Below are 15,005 nucleotides of genomic sequence, written 5' to 3' on the forward strand. Positions count from 1 at the left end.
GGGCCAGGCACTAGACCCTAGGATAGCTTATCTGTAAACATCAAGATTCTTCTGTGGCAAGGACTGAAGTTTTGCCCAAACAGAAACGATATTTAATGGCTGAACCATGCTTGTGGTAAATTCTGAACTGGAAGTAGAGCAAAATCAAGGAAACTACAATGTAAGTAAGAGTTCTAAGCAGAAATGATGCATGGAGAGAAGGCAAGCCACTAGGAGCCACAGCAAGCATTAAGTATGAGGGAACAGATAGTCTATTCAAGAAGGAGACGCGAGAGAACAAAAGATAACAGAGTGAAGAGAGTGGGTAGCAGGCAGAGGACAAAACAGATATTCAGGAAGCAGCTGTGTTCCAGTCCAGTAGAACCCTAGCATAAAAATTCATTTACTTTTGGTGCTCAAGCTCCCAGGCACCCAATGCTCCACACGGCTTTGTTGACCCAAGGGTAGCTTAGCTGGTAGGTTTGTTCAGGGTGTCCATTCCTCTACCCTTAGCGTAAGTAACACAGCTCATTATTTACAAGAACATAAGGGCTCTCTATCCTTGCAACTACAAACTGGAACTAAACGACCCAAGGCCATTCAGTGATGAAGTCAAGCCAGTGTCAATAACTGATAAAGCTCCATGATGGGACCAGAGAGGTTCATTACACTATTCTCTGTACTTTGTCTATGTTTGCAATTGTTCACAATAAAAAGTTTAAAGAGAAAAAGAACATAGCAAACAGAATATAAAGAATGCAGACTCACTTTCCAAAATATAGAAGAGGAGGGAATACTTCCATACTCAATCTATGAAGTCAGCATTGCTCTGATACCAAAACCAGGCAAAAACACGACAAAAAAAGAAAATTACAGACCAATATCCCTGATGAACATAGATGCAAAAGTACTCAACAAAATATTAGCAAACCTAATTCAGAAATACAAGAAGAAGATCACACAAATGATCAAGTGGGATTCATCCCAGGGATGCAAGGATGGTACAACATTTGAAAATACATCAACATCATTCACTCTATCAATAAAAAGGACAAAAGCTACATGATCATCTCCATAGATGCCAAAAAAGCATTCTACAAAATTCAACATTCATTCATGATAAAAACTCTCCACAAAATGGGTTTAGAGGGCAAGTACCTCAACATAATAAAGGCCATATATGACAACCCCACAGCCAACATCATACTTAACAGTGAAAAGCTAAAAGCTTTTCCTCTAAGATTGGAAAGAAGACAAGGATGCCCACTCTCCCCACTTTCATTCAACATCGTACTGGAGATCCTAGCCACAGCAATCAGACAACACAAAGAAATAAAAGGGCATCCAGATTGGTAAGAAAGAAGTCAAACTGTCATTGTCTACGGATGACATGATATTATACATAAAAAAACCTAAAGAATCCACTCCAAAACTACTACAACTAATATCTGAATTCAGCAAAGTGGCAGGATACAAAATTAATACACAGAAATATGTTGTATTCCAACACACTAATGATGAACTAATAGAAAGAGTAATCAGGGAAACAATTCCATTCACAATTGCATCAAAAGGAATAAAATACCTAGGAATAAATCTAACCAAGGAAGTGAAATACCTATACCCTGAGAGCTACAAGACTCTCATGAGAGAAATTAAAGAGGACATCAATAATGGAAATTCATCCCATGCTCCTGGATAAGAAGAATTAATATTGTCAAAATGGCCATCCTGCCTAAAGCAATCTACAGATTCAATGCAATTCCTATCAAAATACCAACAGCATTCTTCAATGAACTGGAACAAATAGTTCTAAAACTCATATGGAACCACAAAAGACCCCGAATAGCCAAAGCAATCCTGAGAAGGAAGAATAAAGCAGGGGGGATCTTGCTTCCCAACTTCAAGCTCTACTACAAAGCTACAGTAATCAAGACAATTTAGTACTGGCACAAAAACAGACCCATAGACCAATGGAACAGAATAGAGAGTCCAGATATTAACCCAAGCATAAATGGTCAATTAATATATGATAAAGGAGTCATGGATATACAATGGGGAAATGACAGCTTCTTCAACAGCTGGTGTTGGTAAAACTGGACCGCTATATGTAAGAGAATGAAACTATGGAACTGGATTTCTGTCTAACTTCATATACAAAAGTAAAATTGAAATGGATCAAAGACGTGACTGTAAGTCATGAAACCATAAAACTCTTAAATAAAACAGGCAAAACTCTCTTGAATATAAACATGAGCAACCTTGTCATCAGCATATCTCCCTGGGCAAGGGAAACAAAAGCCAAAATGAATAAGTGGGAGAATAAGAAACTAAAAAGCTTCTGTACAGCAAAGGACACCACCAATAGAACAAAAGCTTCCTACAGTATGGGAGAATATATTCATAAATGACATATCCGATAAAGGGTTGATATCCAAAATATATGAAGAGTTCACATGCCTCAACAACCAAAAAGCTAATCATCTGATTAAAAAATGGGCAGAGGAGCTGAACAGACACTTCTCCAAAGAAGAAATTCAGATGGCCAACAGGCACATGAAAAGATGATCCACATCACTCATTATCAGATAAATGCATATTAAAACCACAATGAGGTATCACCTCACACCAGACAGGATGGGCAACATCCAAAAGACAAACAACAACAAATGTTGGCAAGGATATGGAGAAAGGGGAACCCTCCTACACTGCTGGTGGGAATGTAAATTATTTCAACCACTGTGGAAAGCAGTATGGAAGTTCCTCAAAAAATTAAAAATAGAAATACCATTTACCCAAGAATTTCACTTCTAGGAATTTACCCTAAGAATGCAGGGTCCCAGATTCAAAAAGACATATACACCCCTGTGTTTATTGCAGCACTATTTACAATAGCCAAGAAATGGAAGCAACCTAAGTGTCCATCAGTAGATGAATGGATAAAAAAGATGTGGTACATACACACAATGGAATGTTATTTAGCCATAAGAAGAAAACAAATCCTACCATTTGTAACAACATGGATGGAGCTAGAGGGTATTATGCTCAATGAAATAAGCCAGGCGGAGAAAGACAAGTATCTAATGATTTCACTCATTTGTGGAGTATAACAACAAAGCAAAACTGAAGGAACAAAATAGCAGCAGACTCACAGAACCCAAGAATGGACTAACAGTTTCCAAAGGGAAAAGGACTGGGGAGGATGGATGGGAAGGGAGGGACAAGGGGTGAGAAGGGGCATTACGATTAGCACACATCAAATGTAGGGGTGGGTTCCACAGGGAAGGCAGTATAACACCAAGGAGACAAGTAGTGATTCTATAGCATCTTACTACGCTGAGACAGTGACTGTAATGGAGTATGTGGTGGGGACTTGATAATGGGGGAAATCTAGTAAGCATAATGTTGCTCATGTGATTGTGTATTAATGATACCATAAAATTAAAAAAAAAAAGAATGCAGGCTCTAAGTCACCAGGGAAGAGAACCATTACCCGATGAGGCCATGCTGTGGTAATTTTGCAGCATGATGTTCTGGCACTGGGCTCTCTGACTGTACGCCAGACGTTTCCACCTCTTCTGAGTATAGTCCACAGGCAGGAACTCATGTGCTGCAGACCCCTGGAATGACAAGCTTCTATTGCTCATGGATGTTCCCAGCCTGAAGGGAAGAGCCATCGGGGATGCAGAGAGCATGGGGAAGGGCCCTGGTGAGCAAAAGGCTGGGGAAGGGGAAGAAGCTAGGACGACATAACTAGAGGACAAGTCCAGGGCTAGACAGAGTCGATGAACTCAGCAGGCAGGACCCAGTTTCAGGGCAAACAGTTAGGCAGGGAAGCCACAGGAACAGTCTCAGGGTGGGCCCAAGCCCTGGAGATGAGCTCTGCTATTCCTGGGCCACAGACTTGGGAATTCAGGAAAGTCAGAAAGAACCAAGCTCACCTGGGGCCTGACCATGGGAAGCACAGTTGCTGCTGCTTGGTCTCCTAAGTTCCCAGGCTGAGGAGGGGCAGGAACTGGGGAAGTACGCTGAGCTGAGGGAGGAAAGAAAGCTGTGAGTAGGACAAGACTTGCCTTGGATCCCAGAACATCTGTATCCCAGCAAGTGGATTCAAGAGAACCCAGGCAACTCCACAAATACTGACTGTCATGCCTCTTCCACAGAGGTGCTGTCCTGTGTGTGCTGTGAGCTTGGCCTGGAGGACCTAGTGGAAGGCCCCTGCTCACATTGAGAGCTGGCTGACCCTCCCAGCCCTCAGGTTCTTCAGCCTCTCTGAAGGAAACTATACTCCTGAGCACTTTCTCAACCCCATGGCTGCCCTAGTACCAGCCTAGCCTAATTTTCCTCTTGGACCTCTGGTCCCCCATACCCTGGTTTCTCTGCCTTCTACAACACCCTCACATTATGCACACTCTAGGCACTCAGGCCTCAGACTTCCCTTTTCTCTGTTAAGAGATCTTACCAACTCTCACTGCTCTAATGCCACTCTCAAGTTCTCATTCTCTTCTATGTCCCTATCACAAACTTACCGTTGCGTACTGGACGTTTCATTTGTGTATCCCACAACGTCTTAAGTTCGGGGTCTAAGAGACATGTTCTTCCCATCTTCTCTTGACTTCCCAAGTTCTGTCAATGATTCTAGATATTGGGAAAATCTTCTAATTCCCTGTCCTTTCTGTTTTCCTATGGATTGTCCTTCAGTATCACATCTATAACTTTTCACTCCATTCAACCCCACTCAAGTAATAACTATCTCACATCCATTCTCCTACATTAGCCTCCCACTCAAGCTCCTGGTCAGTGGTCTCCCCATTCAATCCACAGTGCTGTCACAAGCCAGAGTTATTCTTCCAAAATACTGTTTCTAACTCATCACCCTCTGCCCATAGTCTTCCTCACCTCAATCCTTTGCCCTGCACAGGCAGACTCCAGCCTCCCAAATACAGTCCTCCCGGACCCCATCTCAACTTGATCCAAGGAACCCCTACTTATAATCTTTTGTTTATATCCTGTTCTGGTGCCTACCACTTTTCTCTCCTCTTTAATTTCTCCCCAGCTTTCCCACTGCTACTTCTTCCATGAAGCATCCCCTATCTACTCCAGCCCATAGTGATTTTGCTCAGTTTATATGGTCCACATTGTTCATTTGTGAGGACACTGAATGCCTGTGGACAGATACCACCCCTACATATCTTACAAGGGTGCCTCTTCTTGCATGCATGACTAACTCTGCCAACTGGATGCTCTTTGAAAGCAGTAATGATGTACCTTATTTCTGTGGTTCCCAACAGTGCCTTTCACATGACATGTGCTTGAGAATAACTTGCAAATACATGAATGGAGAAAAAGCAAAAGGAACAAAGACACTAGGGAAGGAAGACACAGGGCAAGGCAATGAGGGATTCCAATAGGGTGGACATGGTAAGATGAATGAAAGGAGACTTAGAGATGAGAAGGGAGTTGTAACTTGAGGCTGGGGGGAGGGGTGAGTACCAGGGTGCCCATGGGGGAAGTGGTGTAGCCCTGCATGGTGAGGAGGGTCCAGGTGGATTCCAAGAGCTGAATCCTCACTGAGGGGTGAAGTAGGAGGAGATTCCTCTATTGCACCCAGGGCTGTTGTCTCCTCCAAATGCATTTCCGGTTCCTGGGCTGGAACTGAAACCTAGAGATGAGAAATTACAATGTATTCAAAAGAGCACCTTGAAGGTAAGGAAACCAAAAACTCTAAGGAGCACTCTCCAGAAAAAAGCAAGGGACAAAACAGCCAGTGTCCTTCCAGCCCCACCAGTACAACCTACTAGGGAAAAAACTGTCAAAGCAGGATCTACAGCTTACAATCCTAGTTGCCATTTGTTGAGAGTTTGAAGACCCTCCTGGTAAGAGCTTGAGGCCCAGATTATACAGTCATTTCCACTTCGCCATTTCTTCAGACTCAAAATTTGCTTATGAAGAACCATCTAGAATCAGGAGCCAGGAAAGCAATTCAGTATATTCCCTATGACCTTAGTCTACAGAAGAAACCGACTGGTACCAAGTACTTGGTACAGAAGTACCAAGGAAATAAAAAATGATAGGTGTGTGTACCTTTGTGTGCACGAACAATACTTCTGAGGCTGACAGCTAAAGCAATTCCCAGAACAGCAGCTGATGAACCTTAAGAGAGATTTTCCAATTTCTCTTAGCAAAAGGGTTTCCTCTTTAGAGAAGCAATCTCTGACCTCACTGACAAAGCAAGGACCGTCACTTTCTCTTGAATTATCTGATTATATTTCTATATAGCATGTACTAATTTTTGTCTTATTTAAACCTTCATTGTCTATTCCTCCCTTAATAAAATATGTGCTTTTCGAGGGCAAGAATCACTAGTTCCGAGAACAATGCTTGGCCCAACGTTGGTGTTCAATTAGTATTTGCTGACTTCCTCTCTATATTTGCTGTTTTAAAGATTATCCGCAAACTCAGTTTTTAATATGTACTATCCCTCCCCAATAATTTAGATAAAAGAGCCAAAGAGAATCAGATAATACCAATCTTTAGAGACCTTGAGAATACCTCAGAGTATAGACCTTTTATTTCTAACCCTTGCTTGTTGTCATCAAAATAACTCCTCCCCCTCACGGTTACTATCTTTACCAGCATTTGGAGCAGAAAACTTAAAAGATAAATCACCTACTCACTCGCTCTGGCATGTACACAGTAGAGCAAAAGGTGAAAATAACTTCTTCAATGAACCATGATGGATCTGCCCTACTGGGTTACATCTGCTGAGATGTGGGGGAATCTCCCCTTTAGTGGATGTCTCTCCAGCATAGTGGGCAGGACTAAGAGGCTCCCCGGGGTCTGTGGTTCCCAGGTTCTCCACTGGATGGTTCTTATGAGAGTTACAGCTCTTAAATACAGCAGCTGTGCGTAGTGGCAGAAGATAGGTAACCACACTGTGACAATACAATCTTATAATTCACCAACAAATCCTGGCACATTTCCTGCTCATTATCAACGACTCAGACTCATAAGTTTCCTTTCTTCTCAGGCATGAGAACCCCATTCCATGTTTCATTCTAAGATGGCATTCTACAGCGAGGTACTAGGGAAAAGCTAGTGGCTTAGAGTCCACAGAGCTGGAAAATTCTGATTCTTCCACTTGGTGTTAATCAGCAATAACCACACTGGCTAAATCTCATGAACAAAGAGAAAACTCACGGTCATCTTAGATGAGTCAATTAAACTCTCTGTACTCGTAATCACTTGTCAAATGGAGGTAATGATTACTATTTGCCTATTTTGTAAGCCTAGCAGAAGCTGAAATAAGATACGGAACATAAAAGCATTTTTTAAGTTGCATGGTTCCGCAGCCCAGCAGGGATCACTCTACAACCCCCTCCGTCCCCAGTGTGCACACACATGCATGCTCACTCCTGCCAGGCAGAATGACTGATCTGCCCTGATACTCCTTCATCTACTCCTTGCAAACTGCCATGAAAAAGCCTGTTTATTCATTTAGCCATAAATACATTTTCTGAGCCCTTGCGAGGAAAGACAGTCCTGTTCTAACGTCTTCTTGTCAGAAAACTTAAGCTTACAATAATGGCAAAGTAAGAATGGAGTCCAAAGACCCTCCTTATAGGCTGGAGCCATCATGTTCAGTTACCCTATCAACTGTTAGTCACTCTCCTGGGTCTGTAACTCAGTCATCTTTTTCTGAGGCTCCCTGGATAAAAGATCGAGTTTTAATGGAGAGAGAGCTCCTTTCTGCTTAAGCCAAAGAAGGTTAGAAAAAGGAAATTTTCCTTCCACTGTCCCCACTAAATGGCACTTTAAACACTTCTTCAGCCACTTATCTTTGCCCATGGCTGGGCCTAGTTGCTTTCTAGACCATGACAATGGTTGTTTTATTCCTGTGTGTTTACTTGTTTACACAAGGAAATATTAGTTGAAATGGACGCAATAATGCCAAATGCGCAGTGGCTAGTACTCCTGGAACAGCCCCAGGACTCCAAACAATTGAAACTGATTCCAAAGGCACAAATAAGCAATCATTTTTTTTAAAAGTATTGAATAAAATTATATGCTGGGTACTCAGGAAATTTCATATACTGGTTTTCCATAGCAGAGAAAAAGGAGACAGTAACTTCTACTTCAATAAACCATGCTGGATCTGCCCCATTGGGTTTCATCTGCTGAGATGTGAGGGGACTCTCTTGTCTAGTACATATCTCCTCAGTGTAGTGGGCAGGACTGGTAAAGCACAAAGGAGTGAAAGAGCGGGACTCTAACCCACCCCACTCAGTTACAGGGGGCAATTTGAGACTCAAGAGAGACTAACTTATCCATGCTGTGATCATCTTTCGATGTGTAAATTTAGGATGGATTAGGTGTTGCTGTGAAGGTATTTTGTATATATTAAAATCCATCATTAGTTTAAGTAAAGGATTATTTGAAATAATCTGGATGGCTCTGATTTGATCACTTGCAAGGCCTTAAAAACCAGAGCTGAAGGTTCCAAGAAGAAAAATTCTGCCTGTGGACAGCAGCTTCAGTCTGTGCCTGAGATTTCCAACCTGCCCTACAGATTGCAGATGTGCCTTGCCAGCTCCCACAATCACATAATGCACTTTCTAGCCATAATGTAAATGTAATATTTATATATACTGGTTTTGTTTCTCTGGCTGAACCCTACTACACATGGTTACTGAGCTAGTTAGTTCTATGGCCTTAAAGACAGATTTCCCATTGTTACTACACTGCTGGTTCCCCAACTTCTCCTCTGATTTGAGTTACCTTGGATTTAAACTTGACAGAGCTCCAGGAAATAGGAAAAATAAAAATAAGAAGTAAAGAGGCAAAAGATCCCAGCTGGGCTTAGAAAGCTAGGAAAGGAACAAATGACTCTGAAGCCCAGAAATGTCACCTCTCATAAAGAAACTAAAAGGCAGGAAGAAAGAGAATTGACTATGAGTAGTCTAAGGAAGTGCATAAAAAGAACTTCTCAAAAAACCCATGTTATCAGTATATCCAAAGATCAACCTCTCCTAATGACACTGCTCCATTCTAACCAGAGTACAAATCTTCTGCCTGCCAGGAGTCCTATGTGGCTCTCCAGGCTGAAGCTAGGCTCATGACACAGTATTTCAAAATGATTCACAGAGCCTGGCTGGGATTTGCCTCTTTATCTACCTTGGAACACAAAATCATTTTCCTTTTATCCATGGAACTGGCTCAGGAATCTTACAGGCAAACCAGCCTGGAGTAGGGAATGGAGAATGCCTACTGCCAGGCTAACCCAAGCACTACAGACTGGTTCTAGATGCTACTCCAGGCTCAACTGCTCACCTCTGCTGGTCCACCAAAGTGTCTCTGGAAATCCTCCACCACAGCCACAGCCTCCTCACCGCTCTCAGGGTGATGCAGCTGCACCCAGGTCCGAATCTCCCTGGGCAGAATGCTCAGGAACTGTTCCAGAACTAGCAGCTCCAGGATCTGCTCCTTGGTGTGCACCTCTGGCATCAGCCACCAGCGGCAGAGCTCCCGGAGACGGCTCAGTGCCTCCTGCGGCCCAGACATCTCATGGTAACATAACTGCCTGAAGTGCAGCCGGAAAATTTCACAGACAGGAGGATGGTTCTTTTGGAGGCTGCAGCCCTGCCCCCAGATCTGGCTCTCTGGCTCCTGCTTCACGGTTGGAAGGCCCTCCTGCTTCTGGAGGACAGCACCCCTAGGGATGATTCCTAAAGTTCCCCTGCCATGGGTGGCCATCGTGATCCCCAAAAGCAGCCTGTTGCAGCTGCAAATCTGTCTGATTAAAATGATGATCTGTAATTCAGATCTCAGGAGACCTTTTTCAGAGTTGGGGGTGTGGAGTGATGGAAGGGTCACCTATAAAAACATGAAGAGAGGAATCAGAGTCCCCAGAGTGTTCAGCCACTGGCTGAACGGATAAAAAAATGCAACATTCCAGGAAAAAAGACTACAACCAGAGCAGCCTCTCTTAAGTGTCTCACTTAGTGATTCTCTTCTTAAACTTTCAGTGGCTCCCATCACCTACAGAATAAACCTGAATGTCTATGCTTAGTACTCATAGCCCTTTACATCCTGGGCTTAGGCCTCTGTTCTAGCCACACACTCAACCACTCTCCCCAGGCATCCAGGCTTAGAAAGACAGCAATAATCTCCAAATGTGGGATACATAAAAAAATACTTGTTATAAGTAGTTATTTAACTCCTACTTAGTATATGTTCTTTAACATGCATTGAAATTTGTAAAATAGTACATGTCTTAAATTGATAAGCAAACCTATGTTGGAAGTGCATGCTCAAAACTCTTGTACTTCTATCATGACAGACATGCACAAGAAGATAAGTTTGGGACTAAAGCCCTAAAGACAAAGCTAGAAGCCACATATACTCTTTCCCTATTTGGACTTTTCTTACTCCTTTCAACTTTTGACAAACTCTATTCATTTGTCAAGACATAGAACACATACCACTTTCTCTTGAAGGCTCTCCTGATTGCCCCATGCAGGAAGAGAGCTAGTAGCCTCTCTCTGTACCTCTCACTGCAACAGTGTTATTTACAGTTTATGCACAACTTGCCACTCACACCCACCAACTGCTGGAAGGCTACCAAAAGAAAGAAACCTAATGGAGTCAGAAAATGCCAGACCTTTTTCTACTCAATCCACCTGCCTTGGAAAGCCTTCCTGCTTTCTCCAGCCGTAAGTGTGGTTACTGCCTCAGCAAGCATACAGTACCGTTTTCCTTTAAACCTCTGCCAGAGTACTTCTCACATTGTGTTTGTGGTTTACACAGCTGTCTCTCCTTTTCTGGGATGACAGCAGGTCTGGTTCCTTTACATCTTTATACACGTGTGTGTACACAGCACAGAAGAATATTGGTAAACGAATATGGTTCATTTAGCTGATAGTGAAATGGGGAACTTGTATCCAGTTTACATATTGTAGAACTGTTTGAAAATCAGCATCTTAGTGGTAACTTCCAATTCATCATGCATCTTAGCTTACCCTTGGTAAGCTACTTCTCTCTAGGCCTCAATTTCATTATAAAGACAAAGATGGACTTAAAATTAACCTGTACATTCTGCTGAGATCCCTCACCTGTAGAAAGTTCTGGTCACTTTCCAATTTTTCATACTGCTCTCAACAGCTTACCAAATCTGGATTTTTGTCTCCAGGTCAGACCCCACATTTGAAATTCTGAGACTGTGCGACCCACTTCCGATGTTTCGTACTGTCTCTCAGTGCAAGACTGGGAAAACATCTGCCTACATTTCGCGTTAAACCGGGCCTCTACGGCGCCGCTCACCTGGCCACATCTGCCCTGTTCATCGCTGTACCCGCAGGTGCGCGGCTCCGTGCGAGGCTCGACTAATCGGCGAAAAGGTACAAAGGCGGCTCTGTACCTGGCAGCTTCGGGACATTACAGGGAAGGCACCGCCGGCCGCGGGGACGAAGCGTGGGCCCAGCCGGCGTCATCAACGCCGCGGACGGCCACAGATCCAGCCTAGCGATCCTGGGCCCGGCAACGCCTCCATCCCCGCCGCGAGTCCGCTCACCAGCGCCAGGGGCCTGCCACCCTTCCACAACCTGACACCGCCGCTGCCGGCAGAAGCAAACACAATGGCTGTGCCGGAACAAAACAGCCCCACTTTCGTCCATCTGTCATCATTTCCGGTCCTCCAGGATCCCGGAAGTATCGGTTGCGTAGGTGGGCGCGCACCTCCTAGTTCACCGGTGGAGGAATGAGTCCGTGGAGCAGTGTGAACCGACTTCGCACGTTGGAGGGCTGGCTGCGCTCGGAGCGCAGACTACGCTGTAGCTCCCTGGCGAAGACGGGCCATCTGTTAGGAGAACGAGGGCGGGGCTCAACTGAGGCTCCAGGCTGCGTATACACCCCTCTCAGAGCTTAGAAAGTCCGGGCTGCACTCGTCCACAGTTGGCGTTGGGTATGGACCGTCCCTCGTGACTCAGATGGGGAGACAGGCCAAGAGCGGCGGGGACCTGCCAGGGATCCCAGCGCATCCGTGATGGCGTTTGATGGGAATGCAGTGCCTCTACCTCCCCACTTAGTACCGTCCTGGTTCTCTGTGCTTCCTTCCTTCGGTTCCTTCTCCGTGGTTCTACCACAGTGGTCTTGGGAGAGTGGGGCGTTATACCTCCTGTACTCTGTTCTGGCCAAATCCCCGCCCAGAACCTGCCATCCTGACCACCAGCCTTCTTACTGGACCTTCCTGCTGCAAATTTCTGAAGTGGAAGGAGCATTTTCAGCCCATCTTACCCACAGCGTTCAGCTACCAGGGTTGTTAGCAAGCGCTCCTGGACCGCACAAGCATCCTCAGAGGAGCCGGTCCAGCTACCACATTCCTAGTTTACCGGTGGAAGAATGGGCTGGGCCCATGGAGCAATATGAACCGACACCTCCTGCCTCCCATTCCAGAGACCTTGTCTCTTTTTTTGAGCCAGTGTCTGTGACTTTGATTCCCCTAACACATAGTTTTGGTCTTGAAAATTATAAACTTGACACTACTGGTTGTAGTCTTTCAGTTTTTGGGTATTGTTGAACCGTAACTTTGAAGTACAAGTTCTTCCAGAAGCATCTCAAACATAGACTGGAATTTCTTTCCAGCCTGTGAGTATGACAGACCCTAGCTCTGCCACTTTCCATCTGGGATTTCTGACCTTGGGCAAATTATGTATCCACTGAGTCTTAAATTCTTCATTTGTAAAATGGGAAAAAAATCTGCCTGCTTACCCCTCAGGGTTGGGAGGATTAAGTGAGGTAAATTGTAAGCTTTGACATATCCTATTAAGCACTACACAAATATAGAGAAGACATCTATGCGAGTAACTGTTTGGATTCTAGGAGGGAGACTGGTAAGACTGGACCTTGGAAACATCAAGGACAAGGGGCAAGCAGATACCAATGACTAACAAAAGTCCATATGTTACACCCAACCAAAGAGAAGTTCAGAGAGCCCAGGAAGAGACTGGTTTTGAAAGGGCTCAGAGGCAGTCTTGAAGGGAACAGCATTGAATTGAGACTTAAAGATGGATTTCAAGGTGTGGAGGGAAAGGGAACAACATGATCATTTGTCAAGAGATACACATTTGGGGACAGGTTATTAGTCCAGATTACTTCCTATTGTAAATTTTAGAGAATTAACAAAAAGTGATGCAATCTCCAATTTAGACATATAAAATCTGTATATCTGTAAATGACTGTAACGTCCCCTGTTGATCCTTTTCTTCCACTGTTTTAGAAAACAGGTGCTACTTACATTCTACATTGCTAGTTGAACAATGGGAAGGAAGCCAAGAAGAAGCTGAGCCCTGAAATTCCAAGGAATTTGAAAATTCCTGCAGGATGCTTTCATCTTCCCCTGGGGCTCTTCCATGGCTAAGTCTATGTCTTCTTTTTGAAGAGTATCTAGCAGATTACCCTATAACACCAATGATCCACACACTGTTGTTTCTCAGATTAAGCAGGCAGAACTCCTTGGTGGATGTTTCCTCCTTCCTTGGAGGAGGCGTTCTGAAGGGCCAACTGGATTCTCCCCAGTAGCAGATGGACAGGAGTATTGTTTCCTCCTTTCTTTCCTAGCAGTGCCTGGAACAAATCTGTACCCAGGGTTACTCACCTGAAATGAGTTGGGCCTGTTCCCCAATCATCTTAATTCCATTTTTGGCTTTCTTCTTCTGAGCAGAAACTGAAAAATCTGATTCCTCTCTAAATACCTTTTAGGATTAGAGGGGCTTGTGTTTTAACCACTGACATCAAGTTTACTGATGGGATGCAAAATAAAGATTGAAGAGTAAAGCCAGGTAGGAGCTTCTCAATGTGCAAAGGTCAGTTGTGTATTTGAATTTGTCTTGTGTTTTTGCTCTTTGCTTCTTGGATTCCAACAAATGCTATAAATCTTCTCTAGATCCTACCCCCCTCAAAGTTTTAATGTATCTTTACTTTTAGGAGTTTTCCAGTATTTGGTTTATCTCATTAGCCCTAACCACACACCTCTGTTCCAAATAATTCCACTCTGCTGTGATGTCTTCTAATTTCAAAACTCATAACAAATACTAACTATTAACAATTTCTATAAACACTGTATAAAAATGAACTTCTTATAGCTGGCTTCCAGTCTACATTACTTCAACTAGTTTCTGGGATGTCAGTTTCATTTATTCAGGCTATCATTACATATACATATTTGTTATACTCCAGCAGATTGAATGCAGAAGCAGACATGAAAATCTGGCTATGTGCTATTAAAACAGTCTTTAGTCAACTAATCAAGTGAACAATGTGCCACTTCAGTCCACTCAAGTCCAAAATCTCTGATAAATGCACCTAGAGCAATAAATTCATCCAAATCTAAATAAACTCAGTCCAGTTCTTCTCTCTCTTGCCAAATTCCCTGCATCCAATATACTATGCATATTCTTTGGATCCAATTTATGGGATTCTCATAAAACTCCGGGCAGTTAATAGAAAAGCCTTATTCTCTTTAATTTCTACTTTTGTCTGCTGAAAGCAGTAAACAGCACACACCAAAACTCCAAGTCTTTTCTGACATCTTCTCTAATGTTACAGCTTTAGTGAGCATGTTGTTTGCATCATAATAGGCAACATGTGAAAAAATGCTTTTCCACTGTATAACCAGTGTTGTCAGCAGCATCCCACTACTTCAGGGTTTCTCAATCCCAACCCTTTTGGATCAGACAATTTTTTGTTGGGGGAGGAGGGACTGTCCTATACATGTAAGATATTAAGAGCATCCCTAGCCTCTACCCATTAGATGCCAGTAGGACCCCACCTCCAGTAGTGACAATAAAAAATGCCTATAGATGCCCCTGGGGAGTACTACATGTTCCAAATTCTGTATCAATGAATAATGCACTGAGCAGTAGCAGAAACCTGAAAGCCACTAGGCATTGCATCTGTATGCTAAGCAGAACCGAGGGGGAAGGTCAAGTCTTGTCCCCAAAAGGCTATAAAACAGTTATGCAACAAGGGAC

At 43.6% G+C, this 15,005-nt stretch overlaps 1 protein-coding gene across 9 annotated transcripts in view; it reads right to left on the minus strand.

Moving 5' to 3' along the window:
- Nucleotides 1-13,817, minus strand: part of ZNF660 (zinc finger protein 660) — a 76,639-nt gene extending 62,822 nt beyond the window's left edge. For 5 of the 9 annotated variants that reach the window (XM_073232435.1, XM_073232434.1, XM_073232433.1 and 2 more), the window contains exons 1-5: nt 11,396-13,802; nt 9,310-9,852; nt 5,473-5,641; nt 3,921-4,012; nt 3,473-3,599 (exon numbers count right to left, since the gene is read on the minus strand). In XM_073232435.1, the coding sequence (XP_073088536.1) occupies nt 3,473-3,599; nt 3,921-4,012; nt 5,473-5,641; nt 9,310-9,852; nt 11,396-11,413 (949 nt within the window). In that variant the 5' untranslated portion in view covers nt 11,414-13,802. Of the gene's footprint in view, nt 1-3,472; nt 3,600-3,920; nt 4,013-5,472; nt 5,642-9,309; nt 9,853-11,395 lie in introns of all 9 variants that reach the window. The other 4 variants (XM_073232431.1, XM_073232436.1, XM_036996242.2 and 1 more) reach the window with 4 other exon arrangements.
- Nucleotides 13,818-15,005: the final 1,188 nt, after the last annotated feature.

Source organism: Manis javanica, chromosome 3 (assembly GCF_040802235.1).
Source record: "Manis javanica isolate MJ-LG chromosome 3, MJ_LKY, whole genome shotgun sequence".
In the NCBI taxonomy this organism is placed as follows: Eukaryota; Metazoa; Chordata; class Mammalia; order Pholidota; family Manidae; genus Manis; species Manis javanica.